The sequence below is a fragment of the Giraffa tippelskirchi genome, chromosome 5 (assembly GCF_054371585.1).
Source record: "Giraffa tippelskirchi isolate mGirTip1 chromosome 5, T2T-mGirTip1v1.2.pri, whole genome shotgun sequence".
Classification (NCBI taxonomy): domain Eukaryota; kingdom Metazoa; phylum Chordata; class Mammalia; order Artiodactyla; family Giraffidae; genus Giraffa; species Giraffa tippelskirchi.
In genome coordinates this window covers 157088602-157112645 of record NC_137279.1, presented here as the reverse complement: position 1 = coordinate 157112645, position 24044 = coordinate 157088602, and the positions used below count along the sequence as shown (strand labels likewise).

Here is a 24044-nt window from a genome sequence, read left to right as displayed (position 1 = left end):
TGAATATATTTGTATGGGTATTTTCTGAGTTCTCTGCTCTCTTCCACTAAACTATTTGTCTCATCTTTCACCAATACCACACTTCTCTTGATTACTGTAGCTTTAAAGGAAGTTTTGAAGTTGGGTATTAACAAACTAAAAAATTAATGGAGAATTGATAATTTTAAGTTTTAAAAGTAGATTAGTTGTTGATAGTCTCTATAGCATTATATCTAGATACATTATTCTTGAAAGTGATTATTTCTTTGTATTATATATCAAATATTAATGTTTTCATCTTGCTCTTCTACTTAGTAGCTCCAGCTTCCATTTTAGTGGTTACTGTATCTCTCTATGATCTAATTTAATTTACATTTGCTTTTTTGTCTTTACAAAGTTATGCATCACTTTCCAAACTCTAAGCATTTTAAACTATTAATCAGTCAACCAGTTTTAAACAGCTATGTCTCTGCCTCTCTTCTCACAGTAACATGTATTAAAGAGATGTCTCAAATAAGAGTACCCATTTTCCTTCGGCATATTATAGATGGGCGTTGGAAAATAAAATCTTTCTTTGTTGTAGGACAGTTAACAGAATATAATCCAAAATGAGTAGCTGTCTTTTTTTTTTATCTATTTCATAGTCACATTCAAGAATTATATATAGATATTTTTACATGAATTTTTGCTTATAAACAATGTTAAAATGGGCATACTTAGATTTCTGTGGGACATTCATGGACTTTAAAGTGTTCCCTATTATCTAACAGTTTTTTAGGGACCAGGGGACAATTCTGTTAAAGCAGTTAAGTATATAATAGTCTCCTTGAATCTGGCACCATTCACTTTTCCCTTTTGAAATATCAGTAGTTTGGGGGATATTACATCAAATTCATTTGGATTTAAGTGGCAAGTAAGTATTTTAATTTTTGAAATATAGTACTGGCTTCAGCAGTATATACCCTAACTTTTGAAATATATGTTAGTATATACTCTGATAAGCAGGCCGGTTGGAATTTACCCAGAAAAATTAAGATTTCCTCTAATTTTGGAATATATTTGTACTATTTATGACTTCAGCTCTTGTTGGAAAACTAAATCACGCACGGTGATAGTGCTTATGCTGAGTTGTGGGAAATTAGAACAGTATCTCTCAAACGTGTTTTGAACCATTCTTTTTTTTTCAAAACATGGTCTTTGTTTATTAATTTATGTATTTTTGGCTGTGCTGGGTCTTCGTTGCTGTGCGCAGGCTTTCTCTAGTTGCAGAGCGTGGGGGCTGTTCTCTAGTTGCAGCGCGTGGGCTCAGTAGTTGTGGCATGCATGCTCCAGGGCACAGGCTCACTAGTTGTGTCGCACAGACTTGGTCACCCTACAGCATATGGAAGCTTCCCAGACCAGAGATCGGACCCGTGTGCTCTGCACTGGCAGGAGATTCTCAACCGCTGGACCACCAGGAAAGTCCTTGAGCCATTCTTATTTCACTTTGATAGTGCTCACAGATTCTTAAGGCCTCCTTTAAAATAAACATTTATGAATAATAATATAGCCATTTTAGTAAATGTATGAACTTAAAAAATATGTAAGGAAGAAACTTGTGGTTGTTTTGACAGAGAATTTTGACACCAAGAAAAATGAACTAACAAGACAGGGCTTTATGGACCTGAATCTAATGGAAGCCAATGATCGAGAAGGAGACCCTCGTGATCTTTGGGTAACTCTGCACTCAATGGGCTACAATAGAGCTCTGGAACTGACGGAGGTAAAGCAATCTTAAAGTTTTCTGTGGGTGTAACGTACATAATATTTTCCCCCACGAACGTTTTCTTGACACAGGACTTTTGAATTGGGCTCTCAAATCCTTGAACTTCAATATACAAATGAATCCTGGGTGCAACAGTATGTTTCTGCTAGTTTATGCAAGCTCTTATATGAAATTTAATTGCTCACAACATTTTAATAATTCAGGGACAAAAGTAGTTTGAGCATATGATATGCAGGAAAAAGATTGGTAATATGAAAAGCTATATTTCTTAATTGGCGATACCTATTTGAGTTGCTCAAATTTCAACAGTTGCTTCTGTTCTGAGACTTCAGAGACTCTTTGTCCTAATAGAATAAAAGCCCTCATTTAATAAGGAGAGTATGTCTGTATGAGAACTGGAATTCTGATCTTTTCACAAGGGTACTCCTTGGGTTAATATTTGTAAAACACTTGAAACAGTGCTTGGCTCTTATAAAGCACTATGTATGTATTAGCTATGATTATTATTACTTATTGACATGTAAGGTATAAAAGTTAAATAAGACTCGCATAAACCAGAGGAATAATAAAAATTAGGCCTATTTCTTAAATTTTATATTTTTGTGTCCTTTAATAAAGTTTAAAATAAAGGATTTAAGAGTTTTAGGCCACACAAATTAGATAACAGTACATTTGTTTATAATTTATAAATAGTATCTGTCCTTTCTATAAATACATCAACCGAGGAGGGTAACACTACCAGAAACAAATTTTAAGTTTGGGGTGTACTGAAACTTTGGTTTAGTTCCTAGTTTTGACATCATTTAAAATTCCTCAAAAATTTGTTTTCTGAGAAGTTCTCTATATTTTTTTTGCCATTTTTATTCATAAGAGGTGAATAGTTACAGTAACTTTTTACATTCTACTTGAACATTTAGTGAATCTTACATCTTTAAGCATGGTGAAAATCAGCACCTAATCTGTGAATAATATTGTATCTGCTACACATGCTTCCATTTAACAGAGGAATTAGTTAAGAGATGATTATGACATTTTAAGTTAAGAGCAGATATAGCATTTAAGATTAAGTTACGGTAAGATTTAAGTTAAGAGCAGATAATAGCATTTTCTGATATCGTTGACTTTTGAAATCACAAGAAGGATTTCTGAGATAAAGATCTTTTACTTAAATTTTATTTATTTATTTAAAAGGTAATATATTCCATTGTTTGAAGTTCCAAAAATAAAATATACATATACAGTGAAAATGTCAAAGGAATATATACAGTGAAAATGTCAAAGGATAGTGAGACCACCACTCAATAGCTGAAATAAAAAGACAAAACTGAATTGATTGCTTACTACAAGTGATAGCTGTGCTGGTCAGGCACAAAGCAGAATGTTCATCTTATTTATAAAGGGCATTGGGGAAGCATGGTTATTCAGATGAGACTGTTGGTTGATTGATATACTCAGTGTATATTTATTTACTTTGAGTCTGTCTGTGGTTGCTTGACTTTCAAAAGTGAAGAGCCAACCCTAGCTGACTTACGGAAGTGTGTTTATTGAGGTGAGTTGTTGCAGATCAGTTGAACAGATTTGAGACAAGTTCTGGGGCGAGAGATCAGGGTGGCAGAATAAAAGGACGTGGAGTTCACCTCTTCCCACAAATGTATCAGAAATACATCTACATGTGGAACAATTCTCACAGATTACCTACTGGACACTAGCAAATCTCATATACAACCAAAGCTACAAGAAAGATCACCATGTACGGGTAGGGAGAAAAAAAAGAAATCAGGATGGGACAGAGCTGTACCCCTGGGAGGGATCTGTGAAAGAGAAAAGATTCCCTCACCCTGGGAACCCCCTTCACCAACTGGGAGATCAGCTGGGCAGAAAGGGAAATTCAGAGTCTCAGCAGAGAGTCAGCAGCTGGCTTGGAGCAGGCAGAACCGATCGAGACCAGCATTAATGGTCCTGGCCACCTCACTGCATACCCCAGCCTGAGAGTCGCGTCTGCTGGTGTGCACAGTGGCTCGGTGGTGAAACTTAGACTTCAGCAGGCAGACCTGGGTATAGGACTAAAGTTGGCTACGTGAAAACAGCTTGAAGGGGCTAGAGTGTGGTCCAGGCTGCAACTGGGAGTGTGCACAGAGCAAAGCCCGAGTCCACTATAGAAGTTCTGTTGTTATGCAAGCAAAGAGAGGGGCAGGGGCCCTATCCTAGCAGCCTCATTCTCCAGTGACCCCACAGTGGGTGCAGCTCTGCCTCCACAAGCTCTTGGAGCATGTAAGCTCTGCAGTTGCCCATACACAGAGGCAGAGCTGAAATCTGAGCTGATCCCCAGGACTGCTTGATTTCAGAAGCTGGGCTGAAGTCAGCCTTGTCCTGCGGCTTTGCAACTTTGGTGGATGTATGTTGCCAGGACCTTTATAATCTCAGTGCCTGTGGAACATCTGCATGGATTTACTGGTGCTCCCAGGGCTGGGGCAGGTCTGGAGTTAGCAGCTGCAGGTTTTGTGGATGTGCACATGTAGAGATAGCCCTGAGGTCTGCCCTGATTCCCTAGTGAACACATATAGTTGTGTTCAGGAGGACAACTATATGTGACTATGGTGGGTCCCGGTGCCTGGCTTCAGTGAAACTGCGCAAGGGCTCTGCACTTGTGGCTCCATGAACACAGTGCCTAAGCAACATCCAGGTTGATTGCCTGGTTCCCAGGGCTGAGATGAGGTTGTAGGCAACATTCCGTAGATGAGGTTCTATGGAAACATTGCAGGCCAGAAGAGAATAGCAAGTTCTGAAAGGGAAAAACTGGCATCTAGGATAATCTACCCAGCAAGAATATTGTTTAGAACAGAAAGGGGAGATAAACTTTTCAGTAAGCAAAAGCTAAAAGAATACTAAATTCTTTTTAGCATTTAGTAATACTAAAAGAAATACTGAAAGTTATTCTATAAATAGGAAAGAAATAAGAATCTATAGAAAAGAGAAAACCACAATCAAATAAGGCAGTATGTATAAAAAAAAATTTTTGTGAAAGTGATGATAACCACAATAAACAGCAAAAGGGTAAATGTGAAGATGTAAAAAAGGACATCAAAATAAAATGTGGGGGAAGGGAGTAAGAAAATATACATTTTTTTTAGAGTGTGTTTGAACCTATATGACTACCAGTCTAAAGCAAACAGATATAGTAATAGGTTAACATACTTGAAAAATAAGGTAACCACAAATCAAAAGCATTCAGTAGATTCACAGAAAACAAAACCAAGAAAGCTCAAGCATAATGCAGAAGAAAACCATAAAACCACAAAAGGGAAAACAAAAATAAAAAGAAAGGAACAAAGAGGAAATGCAAAATCAATTGGAAAAACAAGATTTAAAATGAAAATAAATACATATTTATCAATAACTTAAATGTCAATGGACTGAATGCTCCAATCAAAAGACATAGAGTGGCAGTTGGATAATAAAACAAGAGCCTACAATATGCTGCCTGCAAGAAACCCACTAAGGGTGAAGGACACACACAGATCAAAAGTGAGAGGATGGAAAAAGATATTTCATGCAAATGGAAATGACAAGAAATCAGGGGTAGGTGGCAATACTGATATCAGACAAAATAGACTTTAAAGGCCGTAAAGAAAGATAAAGGACACTATATAATGATAAAAGGATCAATACAAGAAGAGAATATAACACCCATTAACATATGTGCACCCAGTATAGAAGCACCTAAATGCATAAAAAAATATTGACAGATATAAAGGGAGAAATTAATGAGAATACAATAATTGTAGGAGCGTTTAACACCCCACTGACATCAATGGACAGATATTCCAGACAGAACTTCAGTAAGACAACAGAGATCTTAAATGACATAAAAGATCAGTTAGACATAATTGCTATTTTCATGACATTGCATCCAAAAAAAAAAAAAAAGCACATTCTTTTCAAATCACATTGAATATTCTTTAGGCTAGACCACATGCAGGGATACAAAACAAGCCTCAACAAATTTGAGAGGACAGAAATTATTTCAAGCATCTATTCTGACCCACAATACCATGAAACTGGAAATCAACCACAGAAAGAGAAATGAGAAAAAATGATTACATGGAGAGTAAACAACACACCACAAAGTGGGTCAATAATGAAATCAAAGAGGAAATTTATTAAGTACCTCGAGACAAATGACAGCCACACAAAATCTGTTCAGTTCAGTTGCTCAGTCATGTCTGACTCTTTGCAACCTCATGGACTGCAGCACATCAGGCTTCCCTGTCCATCACCAACTCCCACAGCTGCTCAAACTCATGTCCATTGAGTCGGTGATGTCATCCAACCATCTCATCCTCTGTCGTCTCCTTCTCCTGCCTTCAATCTTTCCCAGCATCAGGGTCCCTTCAAATGACTCAGTTCTTTGCATCAGGTGGCCAAAGTATTGGACTTTCAGCTTCAGCCTCAATCCTTCCAGTGAATATTCAGGACTGATTTCCTTTAGGATGGACTGGTTGGATCTCCTTGCAGTCCAAGGGACTCTCAAGAGTCTTCTCCAACACCACAATTCAAAAGCATCAGTTCTTCAGTGCTCAGCTTTCTTTATAGAATGCAGCAAAATCTATAGGATGCAACAAAAGCAGTCCTAAGAGGGGTCAGTTATTCAAAGAGCATACTAGATGTTATTTTATATATATATTTTACTCTCTTTTTCTAGTAATTTGATATACCTAGGAGAGAGCCATAATTTAATCATATGAGCTAAACTATTTCATGGTAAGGAAATAGATTTTTACAGAGAGACTAGGCTAGTTATTATATGTCAAGCCTATATTGTCCTTTTTATTTTTTAATAAGACCCCATCAACAAACAATACTATGTCAGGATTTGGCATTGAAGCATCCAAAAATTTTGTTCTGAGCATGAATACTTCTTGATTTATAGAATCAAAATGAGGAAATTCTCCTTATTCAGTAAGGGTTATAGAGTTGTTGGATTGAAAGTATTATACAGGCAAATGGTAATACAGCAAGAAATAATTCATAATTAATTAATTGGTATAAAAATGTTGAATGTTTCCATTAATAATGGGGATATACACATGTGGTAACATTTTATTTAAAGGATTAATACAAAACCTAAAGGTATTTTGACTAATTTAATTTTGACTGATATCTGGAAGTACTCGGAGACAATGAGGCTATTCAATTAAGGTATTGCCTTTGATGGGCAATGATTCTTTGATATGTGCTATGTTATTGCATATATACCTAGAGCATAACCTAACATTTTCATGTTTGTAAAAACAAAAAAAGAAAGCTTTATGTTAATCTAGGAAGAATCCATCTATAATCTTATGAGCTGTGTTCTAATTGGTTTGAATATGACTGTAGAGGATTTTGCCCATAAGGTTTCTGGAACCATAGGTATTTCTTTGACAGTTTCCTGAAGTATATATTATGTAAGTAATCTAATATCTAGATGAGCTATATTTTGACCCCACCTATTAAATTAGTAGGTATTGTGTCACAAAGACTAACCAAAGTATTAGTTATAAGTTAGGATTTAGGAAAGGGCCTAGGATTGTTTGTTAAATCTCATTAATTGAATGGTTTTAGTAAACCAAAATTTATTTTATGTTAAGCATTCTTTAGGTTACTATACTGGCTTCTCTGGTGGCTCAGTGGTAAAGAATTTGCCTGCAATGCAGAAGCAGCAGGAGCCACAGGTTCAATCCCTGAGTCGGGAAGATTCCCCTGGAGGAGGGCATGACAACCCACTCCAGTATTCTTGCCTGGAGAATCCTGTGGACAGAAGAGCATGGCGGGCTACAGTCCATACATAGTGTCGCAAAGAGTCAGATATGACTGAAGCGACTTAGTTAGCACACACGCACGCAAGTTACTATACACTCTCAGTTTGTCTTACTTTTTCCTACCTTTTTTTTTTAATAAAATCCCCTAATTTAGTTTTAGAATTATAGATTATCCATTCCCTCTATCAACTTATAAAGGCAGAACCTCTTTCAAAGTGCAGTATAACTTCTTTTTTGTTGTTTTTTTCCAACTTTTTATTTTGTATCAATGTAGAGCTGATGAACAATGTTGTGATAGCTTCAGGTGAACAGCAAAGGGACTCAGCCATACAATACATGTATCTCTTCTCCTCCAAACTCCCCTCCCATCCAGGCTGCCACATAACATTGAGCAGAATTCCATGTGAACAGCATAACTTCTTTATTGTTCCTCCTGCACGCACATTGCCCTTATATCACCATAACAATAATTTGCTTTTTTATTGAGTGTTGATGAACAAATAATATGTCTAGTTTTTTTTTTTCCTTTCTTTGCTTCTTTTTTAAAAAAGAATTTCATGGTATAAAACCTTTTTAGAATTCAGAACTGGGAAAATTTTACTTCATTTTGTTTAGATTTTGAGAGCTAAGTAATATATTTTGTTTCACTTTTATCTTTGCTAACATGTAGCTAAGAGCCACATTTTGTGCAAAACTTAAGTAGCGTGCCCTAATCTAGATTTTCTTATTCCTGTCTTCCTGATCTCACTTTTTTTTATATTGTTAATATTTTTACAATTACCAATTTATATTGAATAGTTTTCTTCCTTGTTGTATGCTTCCTATTTAACTTAATATGGTAAAAAAAGATAAGTCAATAGAAGGTTAAGCCCATGAACAGAAAAAAAAAAGGATACAAAGGGCACCTTTTTTATGTAGATAAGATTTTATTTTAAAATTTCAGGAAATGCGTCTTTAACAAAGACCTTTTAAGATGTTTATGTTCAGTGACATCTAAACATAATATTGATACTCTTTGATCAAGTAAAACAGATAACTAAGACTTGAAAAATGGTAAAAATAATACCAGAATCTATTCAGTACTGAAAATTTAGTACTTTAAAATGCAATAATCATCAATCAGTTCAGTCACTCAGTCGTGTCCAACTCTTTGCAACCCCATGGACTGTAGCACGCCAGGCTTCCCTGTCCATCACCAACTCCTGGAGCTTGCTCAGACTCATGTCCATCGAGTCAGTGATGCCATCCAACCATCTCATCCTCTGTCACCCCCTTCTTCTCCTGCCTGCAGTCTTTCCCAGCATCAAGGTCCCTTCAAATGAGTCAGTTCTTCGCATCAGGTGGCCAAAGTATTGGACTTTCAGCTTCAGCATCAGTCCTTCCAATGAACACCCAGAACCGATTTCCTTTAGGATTGACTGGTTGGATCTCCTTGCAGTCCAGGAGACTCTCAAGAGTCTTCTCCAACACCACAATTCAAAAGCATCAATTCTTTGGCCCTCAGCCTTCTTTATGGTCCAGCTCTCACATCCATACATAACTACTGGAGAAAACCATAGCTTTGATTAGATGGACCTTTGTTGGCAAAGTAATGTCTCTGCTTTTTAATATGTTGTCTAGGTTGGTCATAGCTTTTCTTCCAAGGAGCAAGTGTCTTTTAATTTCATGGCTGCAGTCACCATCTGCAGTGATTTTGGAGCCCAAAAAATAGTCTCTCACTATGGGAACAATGTTTCCATTGTTTCCCCATCTATTTGCCATGAAGTGGTGGGACCGGATGCCATGATCTTAGGTTTTTGAATGTTGAGTTTTAAACCAGCTTTTTAAACAAGCAACAGTCATTATAATTTTTTTAGAATTCTATATTGTGAAATATTTTGGTACATATTGGGCTTCCCAGGTGGCTTAGCAGTAAAGAATCTGCCCTAAATGCAGGAGACACAGGTTCAATTCCTGGGTCGAGAAGATCCCTGGAGGAGGAAATGGCAACCTACTCCAATATTCCTGCCTGGAGAATCCCATGGACTGAGGAGACTGTTGGGCTACAGTCCATAGGGTTGCAAAGAATCAGGCATGACTGAAGCAACTTAGCTTTCTTTTTTTCCTTTTTGACACATATTACCTATCAGATATCTCCAGCAACTCTTGGCAGAAAATACAATGTTTATCCCCACTTTCTCTATGAAGAAATCTAGCCTCAAAGAAGTTAAGTAACTTCCTTAGATCATGTAGTTAGTAAATTGCAAAACTCAGTTACACACTCGGATCTTCTGCCTTCTAGTCCAAGGTTTTTCAGTCTGCCATCTCTTATAAAAGGTGACTTATTCTGGCCAAAGGTTGCAATCATTAACTATTTTAAAACTTTTTTAAAAGATAAAAATCTATATTGTTCTACTAATTTCAGACTTTTATCTTTTGTCCCCCAAATAAAAAGTTGATCATCAATGTGTATGAATTCATTCATTTAGTCAACAATTACATTTTAATGCCTATATAAAGTAAGCTTACAATAAAGAGGCACTTAGGTTACAGTTATGAATAAAATAGTCAAAAATTCTACCCTCTGAGATATTCCATGAAGAAGGATGGCTAATTAAATGCAGAATTAATAAAAAAAATCATTTTAAAAGTGTTTTGAAGGAAACAAACCAGTGGTCAAAGTAGAGAAGAGTTGGGGAGTGAAGGAGATTGGGGGACCAGAGCAGCTCTCTCTGCAGAAGTGACACGTAAGCCTAAACCTGAAGGAGGAGGATGAGGTACATACTGGAAAGATGTGACTCTTCCAAGCTGAGAGAAAACTACCTATGAAATCCAACACTGGAAAGGGTTTTATTTTTTCTAGTGTCTGAAAGATCAGAGTAACTGGAGCACATTAAGGCAGGAGATTGGGTTGTATAGAGAGGCAAAGGTTACCTTGTGCAGCATCTTGTAGGCTATGGTAAAAACTAAAGAGTAGACATTAGAAAAATCTATTTCCAAATGCAGAAAATCTCTTTAGATCTTAGATTTTTATAGTTACTTTTACACTAACTTTAAACTCTGAGAATTTTTCTACATTTTGCTATTTTTGGTGTTCTATATTCACGTACTGTTTCAATTATAACCATAATTTCTTTAAGATTACAGATGAATTCTTTCTATAACCTTAAAGTTAAGAAAGGAAATTAAGGGACTCCCCTGGTAGTCCAGTGGTTAAGACTTTGCCTTCCAATGCAGGGGGTGCCTGGTTCGATCCCTGGTCGGGGAGCTAAAATCCCACATGCCTTGCGGCCAAAAAACCAAAAATATTAAACAGAAACAATATCGTAACAAATTAAATAAAGATTTTTAAAAAAAGAAAGGAAATTAAGTAACTAATATGACATGAGTTAGCTTTAGAGCAAATTAAGAGGTTTGGGTAAAGGAGGTTTTTTCCTGTTCTATGAACATTATCAGTTAATATGCAACCAAAAAAAGAGAACTTCATGCTTTTTTATTACTCAATTCATTGTACTTAAACTTTCCTCATAAATGTGTATCAGAGGGACAAGCTAGAAAGTGTAGTATGTCTTCTTAAATCATATGATTTTGTTGTTTGTGTTAGTCGCTCAGTCATGTCTGACTCTTTGTGGCTCCATGAACTGTAGCCCACCAGACTCCTCTATCCATGGAATTCTCCAGGCAGAAATACTGGAGTGAGTTGCCATTCCCTTCTCCAGGGGATCTCCCTGACCCAGGGATCAAGCCCCAGTCTCCCGCACCACAGGCAGATTTTTACCATCTGAGCCACCAGGAAAGCCCAAATCATAAGATAAACATACCAATAATAAATAATTTAAATTCTATCAAAAGACTAAAACACAGTTTCCTTTTTTTCATTTCAGGCATGCCCATTTGTCATTGATATCTACGCAGACAAATGCAAGCCAAGAATTAAAGCTGTCCATATGGAGGCATGCAGTGGGCAACTTGAGAAGGCCATTTGTAAATCTGTTCTTAACAAAGGCAATGCCAAAGTGATGGATGGCTATGAAAATATAATTATATATACTTATAACTGTGACACCAGGATAACATCAGTTATTGAAAACAAGGTATCAGTTATGAGGCGGTTCTCCTCATAACTGCAATGGTTACTAATACATTCCATCTTCTTTCTTACCCTATCCTTGCATAGCAATTAAATAACCCCATTACATTAATAATATCTATAATAATCAGTTTCTTTTTCTTCTCAGGTTTCTAACTCAAACTGGGCATGATAATTTTTATATATTTTTAAAGTATATTTATTTCTGAGATGTTCATTTTTGTGTTTCTTTTTGAGATAATTTTCTCTTAAAATATGAAAGTTAAAAATTTGGAGATCTATGAAGATAGAGCATAATCTGGATACAAAGTATTTTATTTAATTAGTTACTAAATGTCTTCACACATACATAGCTGTTTTAAACAGCAGACATCATATTTTAAAGAAATATAAACAAAGTAAAGAATTTAGCCTTACTTTTTTTTCTTTTATTTTTTAATTGGTGGAAAATTGCTTTACAATGTTATGTTGGTTTCTGCCATACAACAAAGCAAATCAGTCATAATTATATATATATATATATATATCCCCCCTCCCTCTTGAGCCTCCCTCCCCTCCCGCCGTCTGACTCCTCTGGATCATCACAGAGTGCTGGGCTGGGCTCCCTGTGCCATATAGCAAGTTCCCACTAAGTATTTTATGCATGATAGTGTATATATGTCAATGCTACTTTCTCAATTCGTCCCACCCTCACCTTCTCCCACTGTGTCCACAAGTCTGTTCTCTACTAGGTTCATCAGTACCATTTTTCTAGATTCCATATATATGCGCTAATATATGATACTTGTTTTTCTTTTTCTAATTTCACTCTGTATAAGAGGCTCTAGGTTCACCACCTTACTAGAACTGACTCAAATTCATTCCTTTTTATTAGCCCAGCTTTTTAACCCAAACTTTGCAGTATCAAAAATCCTACAGATTATCATCATTTTATCTAATTAAATATATTCTACTGTCTAGGATCTGTTTTTTTCAAGCCAGTTATTTCTAGCTTTGGCCATCTTCTGTACTATGAATACTATTGATATTGCACGTCAAGAGGATACTCACATAAATTTTTTAAGTCAGAGACAGCCAGTTTTCTAAAAAGTGTATATTTTCATAAATCTTACTCAAGACAGCTAGGTTTTAAGAACTATTGGCTTATTTCTTTTTGTTCCTGGATGAGATTTACATTATTTTTATACCTGTCATAAATTTCTTAAAGTGCTTAAGATTTGGCTGAGTATTAAGTCAATGTGAGTATATATTATGTAACTAAGTCTCCTAGTCATAAGACAGGCCACTAGATCATATACCAGGAGACTGCTTTCACGGAGTTTAGGGGCTAGTTATAAAGGCAAAATTAATCCTCTCAAAAGAGATCAAAGAATAGTTAAGTTATATAGTATTGTTTGTATATGCAGTAGGAGTTCTACTGTATCTGTATCTCTTGTAGTTGATATTAATTGGGACTGTAGAAGTTGGGTAAGGATTTGTGATTAGGGAGGAAGGGAATTGTGATGTGGAATTTGAGCATGCGATATAGGATTTGAAGGGTAACTAGGATTTAGATATACAGAGGGCAGGCCCTTAGAAGCAGAGGAAACAGTGTAAGGAGAAATATGAGTAAGCATTAATGCAAACTGTAAATGAAAGAATGGGAATATCTCCTTTGCAGAAGTAGAGAGCTTTTTTTGAAGGAGCATTTGAAAGGTAAATAATACAGGCTGAATGGATCCAGGTTATTTATGTTATCTTGAAAACAAGATAGAGGAGTGTAGATTTGAGGAAATAAGATAGGTTCCCCAGCCAGTAGATGGCTATCTTCAAATGGATCATAATGCTTTGGAAAGTGATTCCTAAGATCCTGCATGTTTCTGTTTCTGCCCTCTGTGTTTTTTGTTTGTTTTTGATTATGTTGGTGTGTGTGTGTGTGTGTGTGTGTGTGTGTGTGTGTGTGCGCGTGCGCGTGCGTGCGCATGAACATGCCCTCTGTTTTGTTAGGATTAAAAGGGTGGAAGAGAGCCACTACCTTACCTCAGTTCCTCTGCACATCTATTACCTTCATTTCTCAACCCTCCCTCTCCTTCTTTTTCCTCAAGGAAAATTAAATTTTTCCACCAAAATGAGGTAATAACATTTTAGAGCTTACCATGTGCCAAGCACTTTAACGTTTGCTTCTCACAACCCAGTGAGGTAAGTACTATCCACATTTTATACACAAGGAAACTGAAGCACAGGGACATTAAATAACTTGCAAAAGGTCACACAGCTAAGTAATAGAAGAGCTGAGAGATGAATCTAAGTAGTGTGTAATGTTGTATTGCCCCTGTGTAGTCATCAGGGAGTGACTGCAGGTTCTTTTACAGGGTACTACTTTAATTTGTACATTTCTCTCATTTATCAGCTTCATTTTGTTTTCTCTCCATCCTAGAGGCTGTCTATTATCAATGATCTGTCATCTCAAGTATAACTTCTTCCATGATATTCTTTCTGAACTAATGTTTCTGTGCTTCTATAGAACTCTGTGAAAATCTCTATCACAAGACTTGCAAAGTATTTTGTAATTATCACTTTGTTTGTATATATTTAGTAAAGAAAGGACTAGCAACTTATGAAATCTTTTTTTATAGTCAGACAATAAAGTGATTATTCACATCAACAATGAGCTGAGTAGAAACTGTGTAAACAACAGAGGACTTGACATATTTGCAGTTGAAGTGGCACCAAAATCTACAATGGTAACTCACTGTTTTTTAATTAAAGGTTTTTGTTTTATCAATTTGAAAAAATTGCTATTAATGCTATGAATAAATTTGTAGATATGAAGTAAAGTGGAAAATTATTTTGTGTGATATTTATATTAGTATATTAGTACCATCCTGTACAAGAAGATCAGAAACTGGTTCTAATCCAGTTCTCACTATTTGGTTCAGTGATTATGGGACATTCACTTAACCTCTCTGCTGCAGTCTCTATAAGTGTAAAATTAATGTGATATCACCAGTTTTAGGTACTTCACAAAGTTAATGTAAAGATAAAGTGATACATGTGAAAACTGTTGAATATTATATAGAACTACAAAGTAGTATTAATAGTAATTGGACTTTTGATAATTCAAAATATTTTTGTCTCCATTATTAAGATTTTCTAAGGTAACCTGAAAGAGAAAATGCCTCTGAGTGTTAGATAACCAACTAAGTCAGGAGCTGAGTAGCTGAAGTTCTGTGTTGGCAGAACTCTAGATTTTAGCCAGGAGTTCAAAGGCAGGGAGAGATCAGTAGACCCTGAAACTAGTCTAGTGAAGGGAAAAAGGAAGAAGCTTTCTGTTCTTACCCTTTTCCTCTCTATACTGTCCATGAAATCCTTAAACATTGTAGAACAGGATAAAGAGAATTTATTTTTGCTGTTATTCCAGTGAGGATTTTTTAAAATGCTGTAGGCTTAGTGAGGAAATAATACTTACTTCCCTTTCTGCCACCCCTCTTTACCCACCTTCACAAATACCAACTATCAGTAACTGTATTACAGTAGAATTAGGCTGGATTTTCCTGTTGAAAATAAGATTGTAGATTGCAGGTCCCTGCTAAGGACAAATATTAAAGAATTTTATCTGCACAGAGATATTTTTTATATAGGTTCTAGAAATGTCTTATAGAAAAATTAGCCCAAAATTATCGTAGATAAAAGGAAAGTAAAGACTTTCTGTTTTTATGTGCAGGTTTGTCAACATGTAATGGCGCTGAATGAACAACAAGAATGGATATATTATTGTGTGTATTCCCTTATATCTTAATCACTGTTTTTAAGAAATTACTGTACTTGAGACTATCAAACTAAGAAGAATTATTTCAAGTTTAGTTTGTTATTTGTTGATCACTAAATGTAATCATTTTAACTGATGTACATAATTATTTAATTTGTATGCATTTGGATTTCATGTCCTCATTATATACTTTATTATTAAAATAGAAATAATTTTTTAATGCATGGCCTTCTTATTAATTTAATGGGATACTTGGCATACTTCATTTGTGACTAATAATTTGAAGTTAAATTACAGGTAAGCTTTTAAAAAGTAACACTCAATAAATTCTATAAAATCCTATACACTCTTGAATTATTCATCAAAAAAAATCCTGAAATAAAACAAATGGCCCAGCTGCAGCCAGTGCCTTGTGCTTTATCCCTGTGTTCCAGCCTGTCCAAGGAGCACAGTGGCTCCAGGACTCCCATCCTCACAGTATAGTTACAGGCGTGTGACTGTGAGAGGACCAGGGGAGCTCCAGGGCCCCCTTTCCTTCCTGCTGCTCCTGATTGGCTAGTGGCACACAGCCCCTTCATCACTTGCTTCTTCACCAGCAGCCTCTATCTCCTGCTGCACCTCTTCATAGCCTTGAGCATGAGCCCTCCCACAGGGCTCTGCCAGTGCTAAAGCCCCAGGACCAAGTTTCTGCTGTTGGTAGCGGCAGTCCCAGTGAGTCTGAGAACAGCTGGACATTATGTTTACTTCTAATGAGATCAGTGTCTTAATGTATAAGAGCATGAGCAGATACAACTGATGGGACTGGTCAATGTGATTTGACCTTTGAACAAATTAGAAAGTGTAACCCTGAAGGAGATCACAGATCCAGGAATAATTTCCCTAATAAGACCTCTGCCCTCAGGAAAGCTGGGGCAGAGTGCCTGAGCCATAATCTCACAGTCTTTCTTGATGTCAAAGGCCATGCAAATACTGCTACTGATGTTCTAAAGAAAATGTGTATGGAATTTCTTCAACTAACAATAATAGTATCATTTGCTCTCTCTTGCCAGAAGTTATCTATAAGATGAAGCAAACAGATCACAATGTAGTAATGGCTATTAACTCACAGACCATGGAACCTTAGCCATGCAGGAGATGGGACTGTGATACTCTGTGGACACAATGCATGTTTGTGGTAATGGACATTTCATTTGCCTGAAGCAAATGTAATATCTTACGGTATCTGTGTGGAATTTCAGGTTTCTTCCTGCAAAAGAATTTTGTATCCCCAGACTACTTGAAGAAGTGGTCAACTAAAGGCATTCAGGTTGTTGCTTGGACTGTTAATACCTTTGATGAAAAAAGTTACCATGAGTTTCATCTTGGTTCCATCTCTGACCCTGACAGTGTGTTGAAAGACTGCACATCATTTCTAGGCACTCTTCAACCCCCTGTCCAAGGAAACGTGTATAGGAACTGCCTGCTAGTCTCATGCAGGGATATTAAAATACCCCTTGTGCTAGCCCACGTCCTGGGAGATCAGGTGGCTCACATAAGTGATTGTCAGTAATTGCATTTTTACCCGAACCAAAGCAAAGCCCTGTGTTGCCAACATGCTTCATGGAATGCCTGAGTTCAACCCTGCTCTCAAAAATCTGGGTCTGCTAAAAGGCGCAATAGCTCCTGCCCTGACCTAGGTGAGGCATACGTCTTAACCCAGTGAGGATAAACACAATGAGTTTTGAAATTTGGAGATACAGATGCAAATACATGAGAAATGCACCATCACTCAGAGCTGACATTTTAAAACTTGCCACACTTTTGTAACTTATTTATTTCAAATATTGTATTCAGCTATGTTATTGTATTATGGCTGTCAGACTTGTGACCACACTAAAAATCACTAAAAGGAAAAAATGTGAATGCAGAAATAGCCATTATATACTGTAGTTTTCCAATGAAAATATAATTAAAGCAAAATTTGGAGAAATTCCTTTTGTATTAAAGAAGTCAAAATCTAATCACAACAGTAGGAATATTTTGTTCTGATGGTAAATTTTTTAATGGATTTACTTGCGGATTACTTTTAGTGAAATTATTTTGAAATACTAGGCATTAAATCTGAATAGTGTTTAATGCTATTACATTACATGAAAAACTATATTAAGCAATTAAAAACTGTGTAGCCATATCAGTAACAGAATACTTGGCTAGTAAATGTCAACTTTTGAAATATGAATACCAGTGTATTATTTTTACCCAGCACATGCTAGCACGTAGTTTAAATGTCACTTGGATTTTTGGCACTTCATTGGATGTCTGTAAAATGGGTTGTCATTATCTAGCAGTTTGAGTTTTTCAAGTGATATCTTAAAAAGTAATGCAGGACTTCCCTGGCAGGCTAGGGGTTATGACTCCGTGCTTCCACTGCAAGGAGCATGGATTCAATCTCTGGTTGGGGGAACTAAGATCCTGCATGCTGCAGGATATGGCCAAAAAAATAAGGAGTACAATTCAAAAAACATTTTATTAATTGCCAAATGCCTTATAAGTCAAATAAATGTGGCCCTATATTCTGTTTCACAAAGTATTGAGTTGCAGGAAATAAATGATCTGGCTGTGCTACCAAAAGCATGTAATAAAGTTGCTATCTTTGTTCCCAGTTTTAAAAAGACTTTTTATAACAGGATGATAGGTATCATTGGAAGATGGAGGCTCAGAAAGAATAGTGAGCACTTAAACCTTATCTTCCACCACTGTTACCCCTTAGACATACCAAGCCTTTTTTCTTCTGGTTATTCACTTATTAGAGGGGGGAAAAAAACCAGCTATCTTATGGTTCCATCTTCAATTACTCAATTGAAAAGAAAGGTATTTTGTTTCAAGTTAATCTTTCTTCCAAGTGAATGAAAATCCAAGGGCATCAGCTAGTTGATGAATGTAACTATTCCATTTTTGAAAGTAAATGATTTTTTTAAGGGATTACTTCAGTACTGTGGTACTAGAATATCCAGAAAAGTTTAATTCAAGTCCTGAAATACCAGACTCACAGGTTGATAGTGATTATTCAACCCAAGTATTGTTGATTAACATGTAAGAATGTTTTCTTTAAAGGTGCTACCTTTTTTGAGGGTAGTTTTGTACAGATTGACTATTATTTTTAGAGGTAACTTTGCATGTTGTTTAATTTTAAAAGCACAAGGATTCAACTTACAAAAAAGACCATCGAAGTGCCCCAAGTCTCTCCTTTGCTCTCAGTCCCATCCCTGGCTATCTCCATAGTATCTACATTAAAGCTTTCCATGATGAATTTTATCTACAAACACTTCCTCCAAATTGGCTTTCTTTCCCATTATTACTTATACATGTTCTCAACTTTTCATATTTAAGAAAGCTCGCATTCCCCATCTATCTCTATCATTATTCTGTCCTCCCCTTCACACAGAAATGACTTGAAAGAATTGTCTATATTCACTTTCTTGACTCCCATTCATTCTTTCCAGTTAATTCTACTAGTGATTGTTCCACCAAGGACATCAGTAACTTCCTTATTAAATCCAGTGGATATTTTTAAGTCTTCTTTCCAGTGTTAAGACATTGTTGATCTCTCTGACACTATGCTCTCCAGATTTTCTTCCAACCTCTGACCATTCCTTTTCAAGCTTCTTTCCAACCATACTTCTGTACCTTCTCTCAAATTCCACATCCTCTCTTAACTCATTGTAATTCCTTCCTACTCCAAAATTCTACAGTTCCAATATTTTAAAACCAAATTAGTGTTAAATATCAAATGCTGCCATAAGTAATTCTTAAATTACTATATTTGATAATTTATTGATTTTCCATTACATTGGTAGTGACCTATTTTTTTAAGCCAGTGACCTTTTTTAAGATCTATTTTTGGTGTAGGTTAAATATGAAGCAGAAACTTAATACACCACACTGATCATATTTTGGATATAATCCAGGAAAGTGGAAATGTATTTCTGGTTTTGACCACCAGAGGGTGAGCATATTATTTCCTAATTCATTAGTACACACATATGCCAGAGAGAGATACAGAGACAGAGCTGACTGATAATATTCCTCAGCAATGGGTTAAATCCTTTATGACTTCTAAGATTGCTTTGGGGAAATCAATTGTATCATATACATATACACCCATTCTTTTTAGAGAACAGATAAAAAATTATTTCCGGTTTGTAAACTGGATACTAAATCTTCAGCTCTTTCACTTCTTCATGAAGTTACAGTATAAGGACATAAAGAGATAGCCCTGCTAGCTTTACATGGAATTATAAAGCTTATCATTGCTACTCAGGCTAGTTTACTTTCTGGAAACAATAAGAACTAAATAAGGATTTGAGTAAAAAAGAGGCAAATAATGGAATTGATTTAGGGAAGGTAGATGAGATTCATGCAGAGACACAATTTAGGGGCCAGGAACTAGGAATGGTTGCTGAAAATCTAAAGGGTAAAGGGTATTGATTGAAAGGTATACATATTAACTATGGCTAATTGTTATCTAAGGAAGAAGAAGAATAGACATTCTCAATCCTTATGAATAATTCACAAGCTGCATATATTTGTGATATTTGACCACTGTTGATTTGTATTTTAAAAAAAGTTACTCTTATTTTTTACATTAAAAAAATCTTATGAAAAATTGTTTAGGGATCACTGGAAAAAAAGAAAGTCTGCTGAAAACTAGTTAGATCAACTCATGGGAGGGAAAAGATTTATTTAAGAGTAAAATTACTAATGTTGAAAGGTTTCCATGTTTCTGAGTTTGTTATATCTGTAGTGAAAACAATGTGTTTAACACCATACACTGAATTTTATTATGTTCTATTATGTTGCTTTTTTCCTATAGTTCAATACAACTAATGTTTTATCAGAAATTTATCATTAGTCTTTTTCAACCTGTGGTTTCATTTTTTTTCTTGTTAAGTAATTAAATTTTAACTAGTTAAGTGTCATTTCTAATTTAATAATGAAAGCAACAAGAAAAATGTGACCAAATTTACTTAAAGATTTGGATAGCAAAGGTTTCTATTCTACAAAGGGAAAAGGTGGCTAAGTGGCTACATGTAGCTCCAATTCTGATGAAATACATTATCTATTTATACACAGCTATGGAAAACTGAAGCTTACAAAGAAAGAATCAGAAGTACTCTCAACAAAAATTTATTTAATTTTTGATACAGGCCAAGCTCTTCATCTTTGAGAGATAGTTGGTATAGAAAAATATCCTAAATTCTTCCCACAGTGCAATTCTAGCTTCTTCAAGTAGTGCATCTTATATTTGTACATAAGGAAGTGTTTAGTAAAAACAGATGGCCAACTGTTTTCCTATCCTGAAGCACTAGTTGAGGTCAAAATCTTACAGATCCTAATGACATGAACACACTTGTAAACTCTGATTCATCCATAATTAGATTATTTCAGTTTTTCTCCACCCAACTCTTATTAAGTCACAGTTTATTATCTGAAAAATATCATTCTAACACACATAGAGCTCAAATCTCCTCCCTCCCCACCTTTGTGAAAGCCTGTACAAGACCTACACCATCATTTGAAGTACTCAGGAACCAATGGGGAATTAAAACGATTTCAGCATTTAATCAACCCACCTTTATTACTGGCTATCTGGAGGGTCATCCTTGAACAGTCAACTCAGGGAGATCCACCCATGTGCCAGGACCCACCTTAACCATAAAATCTACATCAAAGACAAACAGATATCCTAAGCCAGTGTGTCCCCAAGGAACTGTGTAGTGATCTCATTAATACAAAGATTCTGACTCGGATGTGGACCAAAGCCTGTGAATGTGTGTTTCTAATAAGCTCTCAGGTGATACAAGTACTTCTGGACTGTGGAACATTTTAAATAGCAAATATCCAGGGCTAGACAATATTCAGAATTCTACAGCTGTCTTCCTCCCAAATTTTGCCATGATTTGTTACCAGCCTACTTATTCTCTTCTCTATGACCCACTTTTATATGACACTTCACCCCAACTCCCCTTTTAATAACTATTGGTGCAGCCATGCAGTTTGCCACTTTGTCTATCTCTCCAGTCACCTCAGATCCACCCATGTACCAGGACCCACCTCGGTGGAGATTACTTATAATCTTTGGCCTCTAGAATCCCTTCCTTCATTTTGACATCACCTCCAGAGTTTCTTATCTAGATAATTAGAGTGAGAGAAAGAATGAAGTACCAAAATGAAGTTTAAGATAGGAAAGGTGTCTTTGGGGAATCTGAAATCCATCTGAAAGTTAACAGATAATTAAACCTGAAATGTTATCAACATAAGCTTACAAGTGTAAGTCAAGTGATCAATTTGTGCTTAGGAGTTCAGAGAGAAGAGAAAGTAATCCCAATAAACTAAAGTAGGGGAGTTTTATAGGAAATAGGAGAGATAAACTCTACTTTAAAATTTGTACAGGGACTAGATTGGTGAAGAGAGGCCTGGTGTGCTGCAATTCATGGGGTCGCAAAGAGTCAGACACGACTGAGCGACTGAACTGAACTGAACTGAGATTGGTGAAATGGTATGGGGATAACATTTAAGGAGAGGGAATAATGTAAGCAAAGGTGCAAGGGTAGAAAAGTTTAAGCAAAGGATGTGAGGAGATTAGTGAGTATACCCATCAGAGAAACACAAAGGGTTAATATGAAGTTCCTGGATGGCAAGTTAAAAAAATTAGTTCTATTCATTGGTGATGGAAGGCACTGAGGGTACAGATGGGAGTGACATGACTAGGATGATCCTACTTCCCACCGTGCCTAGTTCTAGTGCCCACTGTGCACAGTTCTAGTTTATACCACCAAGTAGGAGTAATTATAATAATTATTAATATCCTCCCTTTCATTGTTCAAAGTGATCCAGTTTGAACGATAAATTATACAGTCACCCCAGACATAATGAAATTAGTATTTCACTCAAATGGATTAGAATACTGGTATGCAGCATGTGGTCCCAAGATGTGTGATTCACAAATGGAGAGGAAAAAAAATACATAATACATTTCTAAAGATATACATAGATATTAAAATGAAGACCAACATATTATAAACTGGTTAGAAGTATGGTTACATTCCCCAAAATTAAAAAATAGTATTTTAAAATTTCTTTTAGAAACAATTGGTAAACATTCAATATTTTACACATATTCTTAACTTTATTCTTTATTTTACAATTTAACTTAAATTCAAGGCCAGCTAAAGTTCAATCATCTGTATGAGATTAATGTCAGCATATAATATAAATACAATAGTGCCAGTTACAGAATACCAGCATTGTAAACTTTTTGGTAATTACAGATATAAATATGCAGCATTACTAAAAAGTACATTTCTCTGTGTCTTTTATAAACATCTGTTGCAAAAACTGTTTGGATTTAGCTTCTTAAAAAGAACCGTTTTCTTCCTAGCAAAACAGTAACAATTTTGGAAGTCAAGTAGACTGGTGACTGGTATAGAAGGACGTATTAATACAATTAGCAAGTATCTAGCACACGTATTATTTACAATACAGAAGTTGTAGACATGATCTCTGTCCTCAGGAGAAGAAAGAGCTGAGGAAATGAATTACATGTTATCTTATTAAAAGTAATATTAAATCTTAAGTTAGTATACACTGATCATTAAGCATAAACTAGTGATGAGGTAGAGTATGAGAACTGAAGAGGGAAGGGAAGACATGCCCAATCTGAGGGGAGAAGGGCAATAAGATTCTCTTGGAGGATTGAAGGGATGAAAGAAGTGTGGTTTGAAGCCAAGTAGTGCTTTGATTTGTTTTCAGTCATGCAATACAATATTTTTAAAATTAAATAATGGGAAAAGGCACCTTTTAATAACTATTAAAGGAAATAAGTCATAGACTTTAAAATATTGTGAAGTGCTGTACTAAAATGAAATTATGTTTGGTAGAACCAGTTTGGACAAGTTGGGAAGATTAGTGTGACTGGAAGATTCAGGGAAATGAGCTAGAACTTTGACCTTGAAAGGATAAGAGGGATTCAGAAGTTGGGGGTGGGGGGAGGGTGAAGGAAATTTCAGGCACTTTCTCATGTTTTTCACTTTTCCTAGAATTTCCTGTATTGTATCTCTGCCTAGTAATATAATAGGCAATAAGTCCATAGTCATATACTTATTGATTGCCTAATATGTATAGAGCATTGCTTTATTTACTACATATACAGAGGTGAACGAGCTAGACTTTGTTCCTGCTCTCATTAGATAGTCTATCAGAGAAGATAGATTGTGAACAAATATTACATATTTGTAATATTACACACTGGGCCTTTAACATACATTTTTTAAAATATTTCACTCTTCATGAAGTCATTAAATCTTTCTCAATCCAGAAGAAATTATTACACTTCTTGCACTTTTATTTTAAAACTAATAACTTTTTTCTGTGAAGTTTTAATTCTGTATTAAAATCATTATTGTACAATAAATTTGACCTTTTTTGGGGGGAAGAGTGAGGTTATACACGTCTATTAATTTAGCACATGTATAGCTTCATTAACCACTGCCACAGTCAGGATACAGAGTAGTTTCAGCACTCCCTTGTACTATCCCTTATCGTCACATCATCCTCTCCTCCCAGCTCTGTTCTCCCAGTTCCTGGCAATCACTGATTGTTTTCCATCACTATGCTTTTCTCTTTTTGAGATTGTCATATGGG

At 35.8% G+C, this 24044-nt stretch overlaps 1 protein-coding gene and 1 pseudogene across 3 annotated transcripts in view; both read left to right on the top strand.

The window, feature by feature from the left end:
• The window catches only part of EFCAB7 (EF-hand calcium binding domain 7), a 52632-nt gene extending 37050 nt beyond the window's left edge, over positions 1-15582 (top strand). For both annotated transcript variants that reach the window (XM_081486573.1, XM_081486572.1), the window contains exons 11-14: positions 1593-1741; positions 11409-11618; positions 14230-14337; positions 15318-15582. In XM_081486573.1, the coding sequence (XP_081342699.1) occupies positions 1593-1741; positions 11409-11618; positions 14230-14337; positions 15318-15392 (542 nt within the window). In that variant the 3' untranslated portion in view covers positions 15393-15582. The remainder of the gene's footprint in view (positions 1-1592; positions 1742-11408; positions 11619-14229; positions 14338-15317) is intronic.
• A 23-nt stretch (positions 15583-15605) lies between these two features.
• On the top strand, positions 15606-17577 carry LOC145505280 (glycerophosphodiester phosphodiesterase 1 pseudogene; annotated as a pseudogene). The gene is made up of 2 exons (XR_014052924.1): positions 15606-15630; positions 15797-17577. The product of XR_014052924.1 is annotated as a glycerophosphodiester phosphodiesterase 1 pseudogene (transcript).
• Positions 17578-24044: the final 6467 nt, after the last annotated feature.